Source organism: Peromyscus maniculatus, chromosome 9 (assembly GCF_049852395.1).
Source record: "Peromyscus maniculatus bairdii isolate BWxNUB_F1_BW_parent chromosome 9, HU_Pman_BW_mat_3.1, whole genome shotgun sequence".
Lineage (NCBI taxonomy): Eukaryota > Metazoa > Chordata > Mammalia > Rodentia > Cricetidae > Peromyscus > Peromyscus maniculatus.
Window position 1 is genome coordinate 117,246,943 of NC_134860.1, and position 17,896 is coordinate 117,264,838.

The window sequence follows — 17,896 nt, forward strand, 5'->3', positions numbered from 1 at the left end:
AGTTGGACACAGTGCCCACTCAATAAATGCTAAGAACTATTGCTGCTAGTACTGGTTTTCATTTCACAAGAACTTTGCACATTTCTAATCAGCTTCCCCACTAGTCACTGTCTGGGAATGTCCTCCAGGGTGCTTGCTTTGAAGGGAGAGAAGGGGAAGGGATCTGGTGGAGGTGGCTCAGTAATTTTGCTTAGCATGCTACAGTGATCACACAGTCCTGGTAGCAGAATGTAGAAAAATCCTAAAATAGAAGTCTTTATGTAAGAACATGGCAAAAATCTAGACAGAGATGATTTCTTTCTTTCTTTCTTTCTTTCTTTTTTTAATCCTGTGATGTTTTAGGAAAATCTGCATCAAAGCTGTCAAATGCTGATCTAAATATTGGAACACGTGCCTGGCTCTTAAATACCCTGATTCACGTCTTTTCCTTTCCAAATTGGCCAGCGCTAACGAATCACAAAATAGACACCTCATCGTTCCCACCGTGTGTAATTCTCACATTCCCTAAAAGCAGCGCCTGAGAAATTAGCTAAGAAGAGCACTTGGCGGAACACTTTAGGCCTGATAACACAATCGGAGTGTACTATCTGCTGTTCAGCTTTGCCCGGCTGGGATTAGAGCTGCTAGAGAGACTGAATGGAGCCTTATCTCACTCCAGGGCGGCTCCAAGGCTCCAGGTGGATACCAGCATGCATAAACCACAGCTTTGCTGAACGCCTTGAGAAGTCCTCATGCCCAAATCCCAGGGACGCAGTGCAAAGCAGGGCGCCTCTGGACCGCGTAATCACAGAAGTCTGTGAATAATGCATGAGGGCAGGACCCTCCTCCGCACATCTGAAAGTGTACTGGGAGGATCTGTGCTTGGCAAGATAGCAAAAACAAGCCCCTGGAACATGCATTCCCTGAAATTTATGCTTGCGGCAGCCACTTGGGGTATGGTGAAAGCAAATGTGACAAGCACCAGAAAATCATGGCATTTTAGTGAGTCTGAGGCTCGTAGGTTCACTGTCAATATAAGGAGCTGACGTGACAGGATTTAAAATTCACCGTACTGATAAATGCATCCTCTTACTCAAGGGAAGTAGGGGTTGGTGAATGAAATGACCTCTATGGTCCTGGAGCCTCTTATTTCCTACTTTTGTTTGGTTAGTTTAGCATCCTTGGCTTCCCATAATTAAAGTTAGCAGGCTGCATCTCCAGTGACTGATTCTCTGGGGACCAGCATGGAACACAAAGGGTGGGAGACTCAAGTCCTTGTGATCCAGATGCCAGCATCAATGTTGCAGCAACCCTGGCGAGTGGGACCAGAGCCCACACGTGTTGAGTCTCTAATTTGATATCCCAGCTGCTCATTATGTGAAGAATAAATCTTTTTGGAGGAAAAATATTGTCATACCAACATGTCATGAAGCCCCACCTGACTGTCCTGGAATGTCCCTGGAAGGCTTATGTTTCCAATAGGCTATATGTCCAGTAGGGAGTGGGCAGAGCCTAGTCTCAACTCCCATTTAACTTTGGGTGGCCATGTACATTGGAACTCAAGAATGTCAGCCTCATGGAACTATCCCTCTCATCCTAACCTGCCATCAAAAACACTGGTGGTAACTTCATTCAAGTATTTTGACAATGTAACAGGAGCAATACCCTTGACTGGGAAATTCTATTCCTGTAATTCGTTGTGTGCACAGTTATTTATGGCTTGTGCTTTTTATCACACTCTTGTTAATAATACTTGTACTGCTTAGTTATGCAAAGTGGAGAGATTGGTCCCATGTATTATAGACTATGCATAACTCAAATATTACGGTTTTATAGAAGAATGTTGTATATCATAAAAGAATAGTAAATAGACAATTTATCCTATATAAATGAAGTTGAAAAAGGTTAAATGATCTCAGAACTTTTAAAAGTGGTGTTGAGGTGGTTTATGGGAATTAAGTAATTACAGATCATTTTAAATTTCACTTTTCCTCTCTCACATGTTCCATGTCATTTGTATATAATGACTATCTATAGCACTTCTTACTGGGAAAAACAATTTTTTAAAGACATGGTTGACCCATAGGGAAAGTGTGAATGCTGGGTTTCGTCCTCTGGAGGGAAGCTCTTTGGGCCCCCCTTGCATGCCTCACTTAGTAGGTCAACAGAGTGGAGACCCTTCAGTATAATAAAAATACCTTCACCAGGGGTCTGGCTGCTTTGTAAGTCACACTGAGGGAGGAGGTGACAGCAGTGTGGTGGCTGTCATTGGGCCCAATGCATGGCTGCTGTACAAGGCAAGATAACAAAACACTGTGTCTCTATTCTCTCTTGAAGTGCTGGGCATCATTGGAACCAACCACTATGGCACATGTCATTGTCAGCCTCCTAAAGTTCTTTATTATGATACTTTGCAATCATGCTTTCTAATTCCCATGTGTTTAGAACATCATTCTCATATTCCTTAATTTGTTTTCAAGGCTTGCATAAAGGGCCCATTCATCACTGTGTCAAAGGGCAGACTATGAAGCACTCACTGCCGAACATCCTCCTGGAAGATACAGTACTGTGGGGATCATACTCTACAGAGATCATGAAGAATAGGCATCCCACCATACACGTGACACTAAAGAGAGGAACATTAATTCTGAGTATATGGAAAATGATTCTAGCATATAGCAGAGTGGAAAGGGCTAAGATCCACTTCTTGGAAGGCATTTATCAGCTCATGCTGAGAATGGACACATCACCACGCCCATCCCACAGTTGAGGACCAACAATCTCCTTCTCAATCTCCTGAGTCCGTCCTTTACCACAGCTGAGGGTGTTCAGGTGACACCAAGCTTGGAAGGAACTTGATTACACAAAGAAAACTCATGTCCAAATCTGTGGAACAAGAGAAATTGGGAGAAATTTCTTATTTCCTATATATTTTACACAATCAAGGAATCAATGGAATAGTATATATTTATAAATGTTATATGTTTATTCATTCCATAAGCACTGACCAATCCATTTAGTCATGTATTTCAGGTTCAAGGAAAGGAAGGCAAGGCCAGGTTTTCTCAGGTTATAATGACTCCTGTGCAGACTAGAACACATCCATTGGTTTCTACAATTAATGGTAGTGGGTAGAAGGGCTTAAACTTGGCTGGGGAGACAAAGAGCAAAATCCTTTTGGTAGCAAAGATGTCTCAGTAGAGGAGTTCCCACTTATGTGGTTTTATGGAAGTATAATACCATGGATACTAATCTTGTTGTTAGATTTTATATGAGTTAAGCTAGTGATGGGAGGAACATATTCATTAAATTTTGAGAGCGTAGCATTTTGTAAATTCGTTGCCTTGTGCTCTTATTGAATTGTCAAGTCATGGCCTTATAAAAGTGAATGTTTTTTAATCACCCCCAGCAAAGTGATTGAAGTATCTTACACTCCTTATTCTACCACTGTGTCCTGTTAGTGCTGCTTCTATCACAGTAGTGAAAGAGAAATGTTAAACAGAAGGAAAGAGAAAAGAGATATAGCTAGAGAAAGTGAGCAGTATAGATGTGGGCAACAAAATCAGAATTCCTGAGTCTGTCCTGAATCCCTCCTCACCACACCCTCAGGAGTTTTTCTCTGCTAGTCTGTGGCCACAGACTGTTTCTCTCTGTCTCGATCCACTGTAATCCATTTTTGATACTATTGCTAAATGAATCTTATGAAGCCAATGCTTTCACAATTTTAATAGTTAGCAGTGTTATTCAGAGCCTGAAACATTTTGGTTTCAGTACTCTGGACAAGCTTCTACTCTCTACTGTCCCTTCTTATCCCATTTATCAATCTACACCATGATCCCCAGGGCCTGGCCAAGCTACTTTAGTGATCTCCAAGGTTCAGAGAATATTCTGAAGTATTTTTGTCTACTCCTTAATTCTATAACTTGCCAATTAATATCATTTTCCACCCCAGCACAGCTAAGTCACCAATACTTGAGGGCATTTTTTAAAAAAAAATTCTCCACATTTTTTAGAAATGTTCCTTGTACACAGCAAACTGTTGATATGCATGTATTAATTGAATCACTGACTATTTGAAGAAGGAACAAATTATACAATAAACTGGTATGTAAAATACAGTGTCTTGAAGCAGTTGAGAAGAAAATCATTAATTTGAATACTAATTAAAATAAATTAAGTTGTTACTAATTAACTGTTGTATGAGAAATAGTCAACAATTTGCCTTTTGTCTGTATTAACTGTCTTCTGCATCATCAACTAACAAAATCAAATCTACATCATTTTGCTCACTTTACACATCTGTGCCTTTAACAATAATGAAAATATTTTTTATGTGAGAAAAAAAGAAAGGCATAGTTATTAAAGGCAACAGTGACCTTAGTTACTCAAATACATGCATTTCATGCAGTTGTCCATGTATTTTGTCCAACAATCAATTATTGAACATCTCCTGTGAGCTGGACACTGCCTTCAGCTGCTGTGAGACATAAGGTACAACGCATATTATTCAGAAAGGCACTTGAAGTCTTAGAGATGACCAAGACTTATTTATGCATGAGAGATGATGATGTAATGCCAAGAAATTATATAGGCAGTGAAGTCAAGGGAAGAGGTACGAGCCCCGACTTGAGCAAAGGGAAGAGCAAACGTTTTCAATGTGAAAGGAGGAAGTGACTCCCTTGTGTCATATTTAGAATTATTTAATAGGAGAACCATTGAAAAGTATGTGTTCTGTTGCCCTGGAACCTCAACAAACCATGCCGAACCATATGCTTATGATCAAGTAAAATAATTACTGAACTGACAACAGCATCCATTTCCTGATTTTTCTGTGCACACATGAATTTGTCATTACTGTCCTGGGGCCAAAGCATGGCAATTCTAAAGATTTCACTTTACTTTTGGCTTTCTTAAGTGAATTCACCCAAGTTTCAGTCAAGTGGAGATCTGTGAGAGGAGGCTGTTGCCAAGACAAATAAAGTTGTGTGTCTTAGGGACTGTTCTGGTTCAAGGAGATTGGCAGATTTGTCTCTTAATTCCAGCATTTCTCTCACTTTATCAAAATCACTGGGTGCCTAAAGTCTCTATGGAAACAACATCTGTAATCCCAGCGATTCCCCAGTGCCTAGCCACAGTGCTTATGTGAGGGAGAGAAGGTTCAAATAATGTTTGGTGGGTTATTTGTGAAAGTCTGGTTAGGAGGAAAATGAATTAGTAATTTATTGCCAGAGAGAGAGAGAGAGAGAGAGAGAGAGAGAGAGAGAGAGAGAGAGAGAGAGAGAGAGGATGTTGTTGATGATGATAGATAGATAGATAGATAGATAGATAGATAGATAGATAGATAGATAGATAGATAGAAAGATAGATAGATAGAAAGATAGACAGAGCTTAACTTTTTCTCCATCATCTTCCAGTAACCTTGTGATGAGAACTGGGCTGTGGCCACATGGGTATTGGAGGGAGGAAAACATTCCTGATCAAAACTCCAGCAGGAGCAGACAATTACTGCAGAGCTTTGCTCTATCAGCAGGCAAAATAGGATGTTTCTGTGGCCCAGACATAGGCATCGCTTCACTAAAGCTCCACTAAGCTTTGTATTGGAGGGGGAGCATATCAAAGAAGAGAAAAATTAGTAATAATTAAAAAATAACTTAATTTTAATTTCATGTTTATCTTCATTAGTTGGATGTCCTTCAATTCTGTATGTTACTTTCACAATTTTCCTGATTTGGTATTTTGGCTGTATTATAGGACAGAAAAAGGTAAAGTAAACATGTGATGTCTGACTGTACCACTTCTCAAATTCTGCCAGCTACTGGCATCCAAAGCCACAAGATGGACAACTTGGTACTTATCATTGCCAATGTTCTTCTAGCTCCTTTCCCTGTACTTCTAAAAATCATTTTATTATAACATAATTACATAATTTCCCCTCTCCTTTCTCCCTTTAAACTCTCCTATGTACCTACCTTGGTCTCTTCCAAATTCATGGTTCCTTTTATTTCATCATTGGTGTGTGTGTAGTCTGTGTAAATGTGTGTGTGTGTGTGTGTGTGTGTGTGTGTGTGTGTGTGTGTGTGCACCTAACTATATAATACAATATGGTCAGTCCTGTTGTGGGATATTATTTTAAAGTGTGTAATTTTTGCTTATGTTGCATTTGTTTAACTCTGTGAAGCTGTGTTACTTTGCCTGTCTAAAACACCTGATGGTCCAATAAAGAACTAAATGGCCAATAGCAAGGCAGGAGAAAGGATAGGCAGGGCTGGCAGGCAGAGAGGATAAATAGAAGGAGAAATCTGAGAGAAAGAAGAAGGAGGAGCAAGAGAAAGAGGAGGGCATCAGGGACCAGCCACCCGGCTACACAACCAGCAATGGAGTGAGAAATAATGAAAGGTAAAAAGAAATCAAGAAAGATAAAGGGCCAAAGGCAAAAGCTAGATGGGATGATTTAAAGTTTAAAAAGCTGGCTAGCAACAAGCCAAGGTAAGGCCAGACATTTATAATTAAGAATAAACCTCCATGTGTGACTTATTTGGAAACTGGGTAGCAGGGCCCCTCCCAAAGAGCAAAAACAAACAATAACACAGTACCATGTAATGTTACATATATTTATGTTTTCAGGGCTGATTTAGTATTGGATAATCAATTGACATGTTCCTCCTTAGGGAGGTCTGTTGCTTTCAGCATTCCTTTTATCTAGGGCTTTGGATGAGAGCTTGTGAACACTCCCCATTCCAAGTTAATCTGTCTATCAGTGTCTTCCTCCTTCAGGCCATGTTTAGACATCCTGTTGGTGAGACTTCATGAATGTAACTTTTCTAACATTTCTAGAGTAGACATGTTCTCACAACAAACTTTCTATTCCTCTGGTTCTTGCAATCTTTCTGCCCCTTCTTCCCCCGTGGTCCCTGACCCGTAGGTGCAGTAACTGCATTGTAGATTTAGGTCTTGGTGTCAGATTTAAGTTTATTTACAAGTTGACTCCTTTGGCTAGTAAACCTCAGAGATACCTGAGACTTATATAAACATCACTAGGCAAAATTAAATGCAATGTGAAGTTAAATAGTTGAGTTTGAATCCAAGATCATTTTAAATTTACTTTAAGATCATGTAGTCACTTGATATCTGGTGAAACAAAGTTACCAGACATTCTATGCCTGGTATTCCCAAGTAAGATTAAAGCACTTGATTCTGCAGATTAACTTGGGTCTTGATATGACTAACCTTGGGATTCTTACCTCCATACACCCTCAACTCTGTCGTTTTTAAAATCTGGATGTATGAAATTTGAGACATATAATAGAACCTAGATCTTACTGTCACCGGATTTTGCTGTTGTTGAAATACTTCTGTATGTCTTCTACTTGATATAATTAACAGGAAAGCTAATAATATTCCACTTGTGGTCTAATTTGGCTCAGTTGAACACCTTTCTAATTTAAATTCTACTGCCCTGGTGTGTTTGACAAACATAATCCCCAGAGTTACACTTTTATCATTACTGTATTCATAATATTTATTATGAAATTGTTTGTGGAAAAAAGATCGGTCTCTGCTGTGGAAGTGAAATGTGAAGCAGTCCCCCATTAAGTACAAAGCAGGGTCATCTAACACTCAGCAGTACTCATCTATGTCCACTGTGGGCTACATGGGATCAGCAATGGCTCCTCCTGAGCCTGGAAGCCATGTTATATACCTTCTGATTCCTTGCTGACCTTTTAGGACACATTCTTCCAATGTTGTATTATCTTTCCATTATGTGAAAAGACGACAGTGTTATGGAAAATGGTGATGAGCAATGCAAGGGTTTGGGCTGCAGTACCCATGACAATTTTAAGAAATTCTCCCTCTGGAATTAAACGGACAAGTTAAGACTCAGAATTCATGCTACATTCTCTGAAGTTTCTTTAGCACATTCTAAAACCATTTGGTTTAGCTACTGGTGAGGTTCTGCACTGAAAATAGCAGAATATAGAAAAAGATATAGTTTAAAAGATAATTCTTCATCAAATATTTCTAAAAATCAGAATAAAACAACTCATCTTCAAACTATTTTTCATTGTTGTAACTGAGTATGTAAAGATTTTCCGTCTCATTCACCTTGGCCAAGTAGAACAGGCACAGGGTTACATGGTTCTTCCAGGAGAAGTGTTTCTTGTCATGATGTGATGACAGAGGAAGAGTTCTCTCGAAGTGAGGCAGACCTGGTTAAATCCAAGTTCTGTAACTTGATAACAAGTATAATCTATCTCTTGTCTTCTCAAATTCTTAGTTTGTTAAATACTAAACAAAAACAAGAAGAATTAGTGTACACTGACCTCTGCACACCTTGAGTGTTAGTCTATGAAAAAAAAAAGGCATCCAGGCACTTAAGTAAGTTTATTTTAATAAAAATAAATTGTCATTACAAATGCAAGACAAAACTAAGAAAATTTTGTCCCCAATCTTGAAAAATAGATTGCATAAGTGGTCTAGGAGAGCAAGTAAGATTTTCTGTTAGTTGAACATCAGCCTCCCATACTTTGTCCTTTCCTTACATACTTACCAAGCATGTCTGGGCTCTCTTTCTTGGGAATTGCTAGTTTCCTATTTTCCATTGGTTTGGCTTGCTATTTGATATCTTTCCATGATCTTCTTTGGCACTGAGCTCTTACACACATAAAATGTAACTTAGTTTTTGTCTTCTCTCTTCACCATTTCACAAGCAATGGTAGAATTCCCCCGAACAAAGGCATTTTTCTTTTGAGTTTGTAACAGAGCATCTTACCATATCTTAGAGTTTGCCCTGATGCGATGGCCTCCATCTGCAGCAAGAGGTGGAGAAGAATACTGTGATAACACAGGAGAGGCAGAGTGATTTCCCAACCTCTCCTATTTTTTCCAGTTTTCAAAGGTATAGCCTTTATTTGAAATAAGTTATACTTTGCCATTTATCTCTAAATAAACAATATTTTACTTTGCCAATCTCTGAAATCTCCTTGATTTCAGAGATTGGCAAAATATACATGATGCAGTGGCCACTAAGTCATTACTCAACAGATTATTTACTACCTACGTATCTACCACCTATTTCCATCTATCTATCATCCATTTATATATCATCTATCTGTAATTTATTTATCACCTATTTATCTACCATATATCTGTCACATCTAGTTTTCTGTCATGCAACTAGATATCATCTACCAATCACCTATTTATAACATCTATGCATCCATTATGCATCTGTCATCTGTCTTGTATCTATCACATCTGTCTATGTATCTATCTATTTATTTATCTATCATGTAATCTGTCATCTATCACCATCTATATATCACCTATCATATGTGTGCATGTATCAGGTCAAAATGTCTGCTTACTTTATTGTCAAGCTTCTTCAAAGAGCACATTCTAAGATAGATTAAGTTCATGTGACTGTCTTCTTTGTCTGGGTGCCAAGCTTGGGGCCACACTGCATAATAGTCCTTCCCCTCAGGGCATGGCAGATCACTTTCTGACCACATGGCAGCATACAAGGCATTGTACAGGGGTTCCTGGGTTCTTCCAAGAGAATTATGAGAGCTACACCTGTGTCCCCAGGAAAACTCTGGGTTAATATGATTGGCCTTGTATTTCTAGTGCAAGCCTCTAGAAATGAGGCAAGGCCTGGGCTGGGACTGACTTGGGATCAAACTGTGGAAAGGCAATGGGAAATGTAGGGTTTCAGAAACAGAAAAGAGCTCTGAGGACTCATGTGTTCTGTTCTTCTGCGGTGTCTTTTCTGACAATTGGACATCCAGCCTCTTCTTGAGCACTTCAAGTGACAGGGTTTGATGGGCAGTTCACCTTTTCCCTCCTTAATTTATAGCCTGAGTAGCGATGCCATGAGAAAAGATGAAGAAGAATTGGGTTTGGGTCTTGCCGTTTTGGGTCCTGTGACCTTTTTGTGTTTCCTTCTCTAGCAGTGCCATGTACAATACAAAAGTTTAATGTAAAGCTCAAATAAAACAGTTAATGGGTAAACCTTTTCTACTTCAGATGGGTGATGTATTTTTTAAACCTTCTATGCTTACACTAACTGTGACATATTAAAGCCATCAGTACTTTATTAGTGACTAACTGCTGAGTGAATGAATGAGTGAATGAATGATTCATTGCTCCCATCCACCCCATCTACATTCAATGGGGTAGAAAAGTCTCCATAAACTTAGCATTGACACTTGATCCCCAAAGTCAGGATAAGAATACGGGCACACACACTTTGTCAGTGCAAATTCAGGATAATGGTCTCCTTTGAGCATTTAGCAGTAGTGCCGGTCTACTTGGCATTGCTACAGACACCAGAGATTCAGAATGACAGTGTATTGCCAACCACTGACCTTCTTTTTTAATCTCTTCCAGGAATTTCTACTACATCACTATGTTGCGGGACCCAGTGTCACGTTACCTGAGTGAATGGAAACATGTTCAGAGAGGGGCCACATGGAAAACCTCTCTCCACATGTGTGATGGAAGGAGCCCCACCCCGGATGAGCTGCCCACTTGCTACCCAGGGGATGACTGGTCTGGGGTCAGCTTGCGGGAGTTCATGGATTGTAGCTACAACTTGGCCAACAACCGGCAGGTGCGCATGCTGGCTGACCTCAGCCTGGTGGGCTGCTACAACTTGACTTTCATGAATGAGAGTGAGCGCAATACCATCCTGTTGCAGAGTGCTAAGAATAACCTGAAGAACATGGCCTTCTTCGGGCTCACGGAATTCCAGAGGAAGACACAGTTTCTCTTTGAGAGGACATTCAACCTGAAGTTCATCTCCCCTTTCACACAGTTCAACATCACCCGGGCTTCCAATGTGGACATCAACGAGGGAGCCCGTCAGCACATCGAGGAGTTGAACTTCCTGGACATGCAGCTTTATGAATATGCAAAAGATCTCTTCCAGCAGCGGTACCACCACACCAAACAGCTAGAGCACCAGAGGGACCGCCAAAAGAGGCGTGAGGAGCGGAGGCTGCAGCGAGAACACAGAGCACATCGATGGCCCAAAGAGGATGGGGCCACAGAGGGGACTGTCACGGAGGACTACAACAGCCAGGTGGTTAGATGGTGACCCTCTGCCTGCTCCTTTTTCATGACGGGGAGATGAGCAGGCACCTTGTCCTTCTGTTGGATTACACTGAAGAAGGAAGCTGGGTCAGGCTGAGGATCTCTGGCTGTGTGTGACTTAATTCAAATGTCTGCTTCCTCTTCGTCTTCAATCCAACTGGAAATTTTCCATCTTGTTTTCTTTTCTCCTTTTCTAGACATTTTCTGATCACTGATATAAGTGGGATGGAAATGTATTGAACAGACCACTTTAGGGGGGTCATATGAGAGGCCTCAGAAAGGAGACAGTATCTTTGCCACTCACAGTGGGTCGATTAGGGAACCTGAGGTCCACAGAAGTACCCGGGAAAACCAAAACCATGGCTTGTATGCTCTGCTGAATTCATCACAGTGCACCCAATAGACCACTGGTCTGTTTAGAGAAAGAGAGAAAGACCCTTCTGCCCTTAGATGACCCTTCTCACTCTGTGTTGAATTTGAGAACTGTTCAAATGAGGTTTAAATCATGAATAACGTGGTTTGTCTCTGCAGATGGTTTTAAACAAGATTACCATAATACCGACCATAACTAGACTCTTAGCCTACAAACTGACATCAGAGCCCTAAGCCACAGGTCCACTCGGTCTTTTAGGGGATAGGGAGTGAACACAAGGTAGGGTTGGTTGTGACCCTGAGAAATGAATACTAATGGGACATTTTGGGGAACACACTTATTTAGTAATGACTAAGGAGATTGCACTTTATCAGTGTTAATCCTCCAAGTAAAGAATAAATTTTTATAACTTAGGAGAATGAAAGCAAAGAAAGCAGAAGAAAACCTCCATTTCTAAGCTAGCTTTAGAACCTTAGTTGTTACGTTAAAAGAATGTCAGACTCTTGCCTTTGTGGGGCAGACACCTTTTCAGCCGGGTTTGAAATTCTGCTAACACAGAAGAAAAGATGTTTTCAAAAATCTTGAGTTAAAGAACAGGAGCTGAACCAATAAGGACACACAATACATCCCAGGTCAATATATGAGTGGGGCCAGGAGCTGCAGCATGGCATCCGTGAGACAGTTATATCAGTTCAGAAGGACGCTGCATCTGACATTTACAGGGTGCTTAAACCTCTGTCTTCCCACACAATCATTGCCTGTTCCATGGCTACAAACAGAGAACCAAGCTACAGTATACAAAACTGGGCCAAAAATATGCTGCATTGCTCTAGGTTTCTTGCTTTTACCCTTCCCAAGCCACAACAGACACTTCTGGAAAGGGATAGGAAGGAGGGATAGAAAGCCTTTGCCTCACACTCAGTGAAGGAGCAGAGTGGTAGAAAGTGTTACATGTTTGCAAGATCAGTCCTTTCAAGCAGCTAAAGGCCAAAGGCTGGAGACCCGGAAATCAGCCTGGAACACCTATCTCACTGATGCCCCATGTGTCTGATGTTTAAGCCAGCTTTCCACAAAGCCTCTGCTCAGCCTTTGGAATGTTCTCTCTGGGCTTGAAAGGCCATCATCTCCCAGTGTTTATGGAGGGACAGATGCAAGGGAGCCTAGCATCTTTTGTAGATTCCAATGGAGAAGTAGCTTTGATGTTTCTCTTATTGTGCTTGGCGTCTAGTATACTGAATGAAATGGTATCATTGGGTGGCCTTCTTGTGTCATGCATGTTCTAAGAGACGCCCCGTGCTATACCTTCAATATATCTAGCATAACAAGGTGGATATTGCTAGTCCTCATTATATAGCTGAGAAGATGAAGCCCACACATGGGATGAGGCTTCCTTGAAGATTGTAAGGTAGACCTAGCTGGCCACAAAGCACAAGATCTATATTCACGTAGCGCTTCCCATGTAGGGTAAATATGCCTGCCGATCATAGAAGAAGCCAGATGTTCTTACGCTGAAGTATTTGCTCCTGGTCCACACAGGTGGCATAAAGTGACGAGACTACACTTGCAGTAATCCTGAGTCCTTCTCCCCTGGGGTGAGTTCCCCCCTCATCCTTTTCTCACTAGTGAGCTGAGAGATGGAAGACTTCTTTAGCAACCATGATTTTTGAGTTACACACAAAAGTAAATTTAAAGTGGACAATTAACTATGGCTTTTACATTGGTAAAGATGAAGCCTCTCAAAATATCCATGTATATCTTTATGATGATTTGCTCCAGAGGAGGTAGAGGAAAAGGGGAAGGGCAGAGGGATGAGAAGAACACATTCAGTCATTGAGATCTAATGTTCTGCCAAAAATGGAAACCTGTAAACTGTGCCTCTGCCATCAACTGTGATACACACATACATACATGCAACACACACATGCACACACACACACACACACACACACACACACACACACACACACACGTGCCTCAGTGTTTTTTTCAAATAGAAAATCAAAACAGACTAGAAAGCATCAGATTGATTCTTTTAAACTCACTTTACATTTTTGGCCTCTGCTATCACCACATTATTCCTCTGGAATCTTAGAGTTTATATCAAAAGGCTTCCTGCCACCTCAAGGCTGAGTGTAGGATGTATGGTCCTCCCTCCACTTGGAAGCAGACAACAGAATGATGTGAGAAGGAGAAACCATCTCTTTGTTGGCCCCAGGCCAGTGCTAAGTGAATTGGAAAGACTACCATGGGCTCCCTCACTCATAGAGTTCCATTCGGAAGCATCACAGTTGTTATATCCCCGGGGTCCTGCTTGATAGAAATGGAGAGGTGGGATATAGTGCATTTTCTGAAAATTGACTGCACAGCTCCGTGCTGGGTGATGCTGCAGGAAGAGATGCCAGTGGCAGGCACAGGAAGCTAAGGATGCATGGGAACTCATCAGCCTTAAGGTCTCAAACCACATTGACTCCAACTACATAGACAGGAAAAACAATCCCTAGATAACTCCACTTCTTGTGCACTCCTCCAATCCCCAGACAGGTGTTTTCTCCCTTCTCTTGCCAGTTGCAGCAGAAGACAGTGGACTGGTGTGTGTGTGTGTGTGTGTGTGTGTGTGTGTGTGTGTGTGTGTGTGTGTGTGTGTTGTGTGTCACACACATTTTGCTCATATTTTGATATGGACTAAGACAGACACTTTTTTTGTCTCCTTCCAGCTTCCTCAAAGCCTGCTCTTGATACTAGGGAAAACAATTAAAACTTCACCAATCAATGTTGACAACACTTAGGAAAAATTATGAGTTACTGAAAAATATAAAGATGTGTTTCTTTATCAAAAACCTAATCAACAATTTGAACTAAAGATCTTCATTTGATCAGACCATTAACATAATAGTCTTAAAAGTCTGGATGGAGAGGGGGCTAATCCTCTCTTATTGCTTCTTCATTTTAAGACATAGCATCTACCTCCTGACCCAAGGTGTCTGCTCTAACCACAGCCACCTAATTTTCACTCGAGACAGTGGAGTGGAAGCACAAGCAATTGCAGGTACTGCTCGCAGTCATGTGCCATTGGCTGGAATCTAGACATTAGTCACATCCAGTTGCAGAGAAGACAAGAAAATGTCTTTTTACTCAGTGCTGGGTGTCTTGATAAGTGGGGAGAGCTCCATTGTTAAAGAAATGGTGGGAAATTAATACTGATAGAAAAGTACCCGTCCCCCAAACAAAAGGAAATGGAAAAATGCCAAGTCCTATTCAGTATCATTTATTTTCTCATCAGTTTTACAAACGATGAGATTAAAATTTTCTCTGTCAGCATTTAATGCTTTTCACAACATGTAGTATCTCACTTGGCCTACCTTACATTCTTATGCACTGACTGGCATTTCCCATTCTTTTACATTTGGTCATTTGGAATGATTCAGAGATGTTGGAAGACACCACACACACACACACACACACACACACACACACACACACACACCCATGCACACACACACACACACACACACCACAGTTCTCATTCATTTGCAAGGAAGTTGCTCAGAGCCCATGGTCTGTCAGCCCCGGAGCTTTTCCTACCACTATATTCTGTTTGGCATCAGTATTGGGACTGGGAATTGCAAGAATGGGAAATCTAAATCTTTATTGATTTCTGTCTTCCTTCAACTTGTTGTGGAGCTGCAATGACCTAGAAAATGCCATGGACAGGTCCAGTAGACTCTCAATTCTTCCCCCAGTGAAGGGGCCTCTTACTTGAACGAAATGCTCAGGTAGTGAGTGGTACAAGGGAGTCAGAGAAAAGCACAGGAATTCAGGGGAGACACTCAAATACCTCTAGCTGGATGTCGACCCTATTCCACCCTCAAACTATCCAACTCGGAGACTGAGAGGATAAGCTTACAACTCCAATGGGACACACAACATTCAAGAAATTCAGAATCAGTAGCTGCCTGTTAGGAAAGCTTAAGGGGTGATCAATAGGACCTCTGCTCATAAAAGGCCTCCCTCTCTCTGCTTTTTCCCCAGGTCACTGGTATTTTATCAGCAGCATATCGTTACAGATATTTCATATTTTATTTGCTATTCTTTTGCCCATTGCTGAAGGATGAAATGCTTTAAGCTGTAATAAATAAACAACTTCACCCAATCTATCTGATTCCTTCCCAGATGTGTCATGTGACTGAGAAGAGGGTCAAAATGGGGTCACACAAGACACAGAGGACTACAGACAGTAGGGCAGCTCTAGAAAAAAGTAGAGCCCAGAAGGACAGACCACCCAGAGACAGACCATTAAAATATGTGCCAGTCAGTCATGGAATACTATTGGTGAAGACATAGCTTTTGTCCTTATGATAAAAGGTAGCCTGGAAACATGTGACTTCATTCTTCTAGCCACTTAGAAAAGCACAGGATAGGGCACACCCACAAGCAGAATGAGAGCCTCAGGTAGACGTGGGGTCTGAAGGCTGACTAGGGAGGAAGAGTTGGACTAAACAGAGCTGTTTTTGACACAGGCAAGAACACGCAGTTGTGATCACAGCTGTGGTTTTAGGTTTTCCTTTTCCATCACTGTCATTGTGTGTCTGCTGGTCACCAGAACTTTATCTGAAAGCCTCCAGGCTGGGTGGTGGGCTGGCTTAGGTGACCAATGCTGCCCGGTTCATGACTTCTGGGGATCATGCAGCTGTTCTTTCTCTCAAAACTTCTGACTTCCCTTCTTAACCTGTTCTATCTCTAATGGATACTAGCCAGTGTCAGCTCTGTTCTCACCATATTCACCAGGACACATCTGAGTGAATTCTCTGAAACTCAATGAGCCCTCCTAGACAATTAGGGGAATTATGAGTTTTGTCACCTCTGGGATACAATAGCCGTGGACCCATCCTCGCCGTCTGTTGTCAGAATTGACCTCTCTGCAGCTGAGAATCCTGATGCCTGGCCTGTTGTGAACTCTAGAATGCTTGCAAGCCTCTGCACTTCTCGGCAAGGACTGGGGGTAGCCTGATGGAACACTGGAATGCTGAATTTGCAGACACTGACATGAAGGTGTTTCTGAAGTCTGTCTTCTTCAATATCCACAGGACAGACTGCAACTGTCTACCTTCAGCAAACTGAGGGTGACTCTATGAGATCTATGTTCTGCCTCACTGTGGGAAAGGCCAGAGATCAGGACTAAAAGTCCTCAGCTCTTGCTGGGAAAACCATGTTCTGACAAGCAGTTTTGTGTGACTTAGCCATGATCCCACACCTTCCATCTTCTTGTCATGCTTTGTTTGAATCATATAACCAAGAGTTTTCTTCCAGAAGTACTTTCTGGGTTTTGCTTGCATTTTGTTCTTCTTCTTTTTTTAATGTATCAAATGTTAGAAAAATCTAAATCTTTATCTGGTGCCCCATTCTAGATGTAAGATAGTTATTCAATAGATGCAAATTATTTCTTCTAGGAGGTGTTTCTTCTTTTGTTTCTGTGCAGTATGTATGAACTTGGTTATTAGGAGACTATATTGTGACATTACCAACCTTTATTGCTATTTAAAAAATGGTAGTTTGTAGAACCGAAATTCCCATTGATGTGAAGCACAAAATTTAATGAGTAAGTTAACATATTAAACTGTTGTGATGTCAAGAATAATTATTTGTCTGGTGTTTTTGTCAGACTTTGATACAAAATGGAAAAAAATATTTGAATACTTCAAGGGATTTATGGAAATCAAATCCACAGGATCAGTTTAGTCAAACTCAAGAAATTCATGCTATGAACACAAATGTGGTTATTGAATTTGAAATCATAAAAGCCACAAAAGACAAGGAATGTGAGGACTGGAACCATTTAGATTCTGTGGGGTCAGGGAACTTTTCACAGGCTCTCAAACACATCAACTTCTAAAACTGTGCTTCTCTGCATCTCTCACTCTCCACCTGCCTTTAGTACCTTAAAATTGAATTGGCCACAAAAATGTGGGATGCCTCCTGGTGAGGGGGGATAGGAGGTGAAGATTAGAGAAACAACTGGGGAGAGGGAATCAAGGATGGTGAAAAAGGACCTGAGGAGCCCATCAAAGAGAAAGGGAAGGGAAGGAAAGGAGGAAGCCAGAGCAGAGGAAAAATAAAACATAGAGGCTAAGGAGGGTCTCTTCACTCATTCAATCTGTGATGTGGCTGAGACTCAAAATAACTAGTTCCTATAATGTGACAAGGACTGAAATTTCAGGGCAGCAAAATTTCCCTCATTTACAAGCCCCTCGAGTAACACAACTGACATTGTCTTTTTCTGTCATGGAAGTAAAACTGTAGATTCTTGCCTTGCTTATAGGTGAGAAATGTCCTTTGACCAAATCCCCTCTAGTGGGAATCATGCAGAAGGGAAACTTGGCTTTCTAACAGCTGAAAGAGCCACAAGATCTGTTCCAGAAAACAGTGGAAATTAAACACACATAATCTCATGCCCTC

The 17,896-nt window shown here is 41.2% G+C and overlaps 1 protein-coding gene across 1 annotated transcript in view; it reads left to right on the forward strand.

The window, feature by feature from the left end:
* Positions 1-17,064, forward strand: part of Hs6st3 (heparan sulfate 6-O-sulfotransferase 3) — a 714,453-nt gene extending 697,389 nt beyond the window's left edge. The window contains exon 2 of the mRNA XM_006978756.4: positions 10,366-17,064. Within this exon, the coding sequence (XP_006978818.1) occupies positions 10,366-11,074 (709 nt within the window). The 3' untranslated portion in view covers positions 11,075-17,064. The remainder of the gene's footprint in view (positions 1-10,365) is intronic.
* The last annotated feature ends 832 nt before the right edge of the window (positions 17,065-17,896 follow it).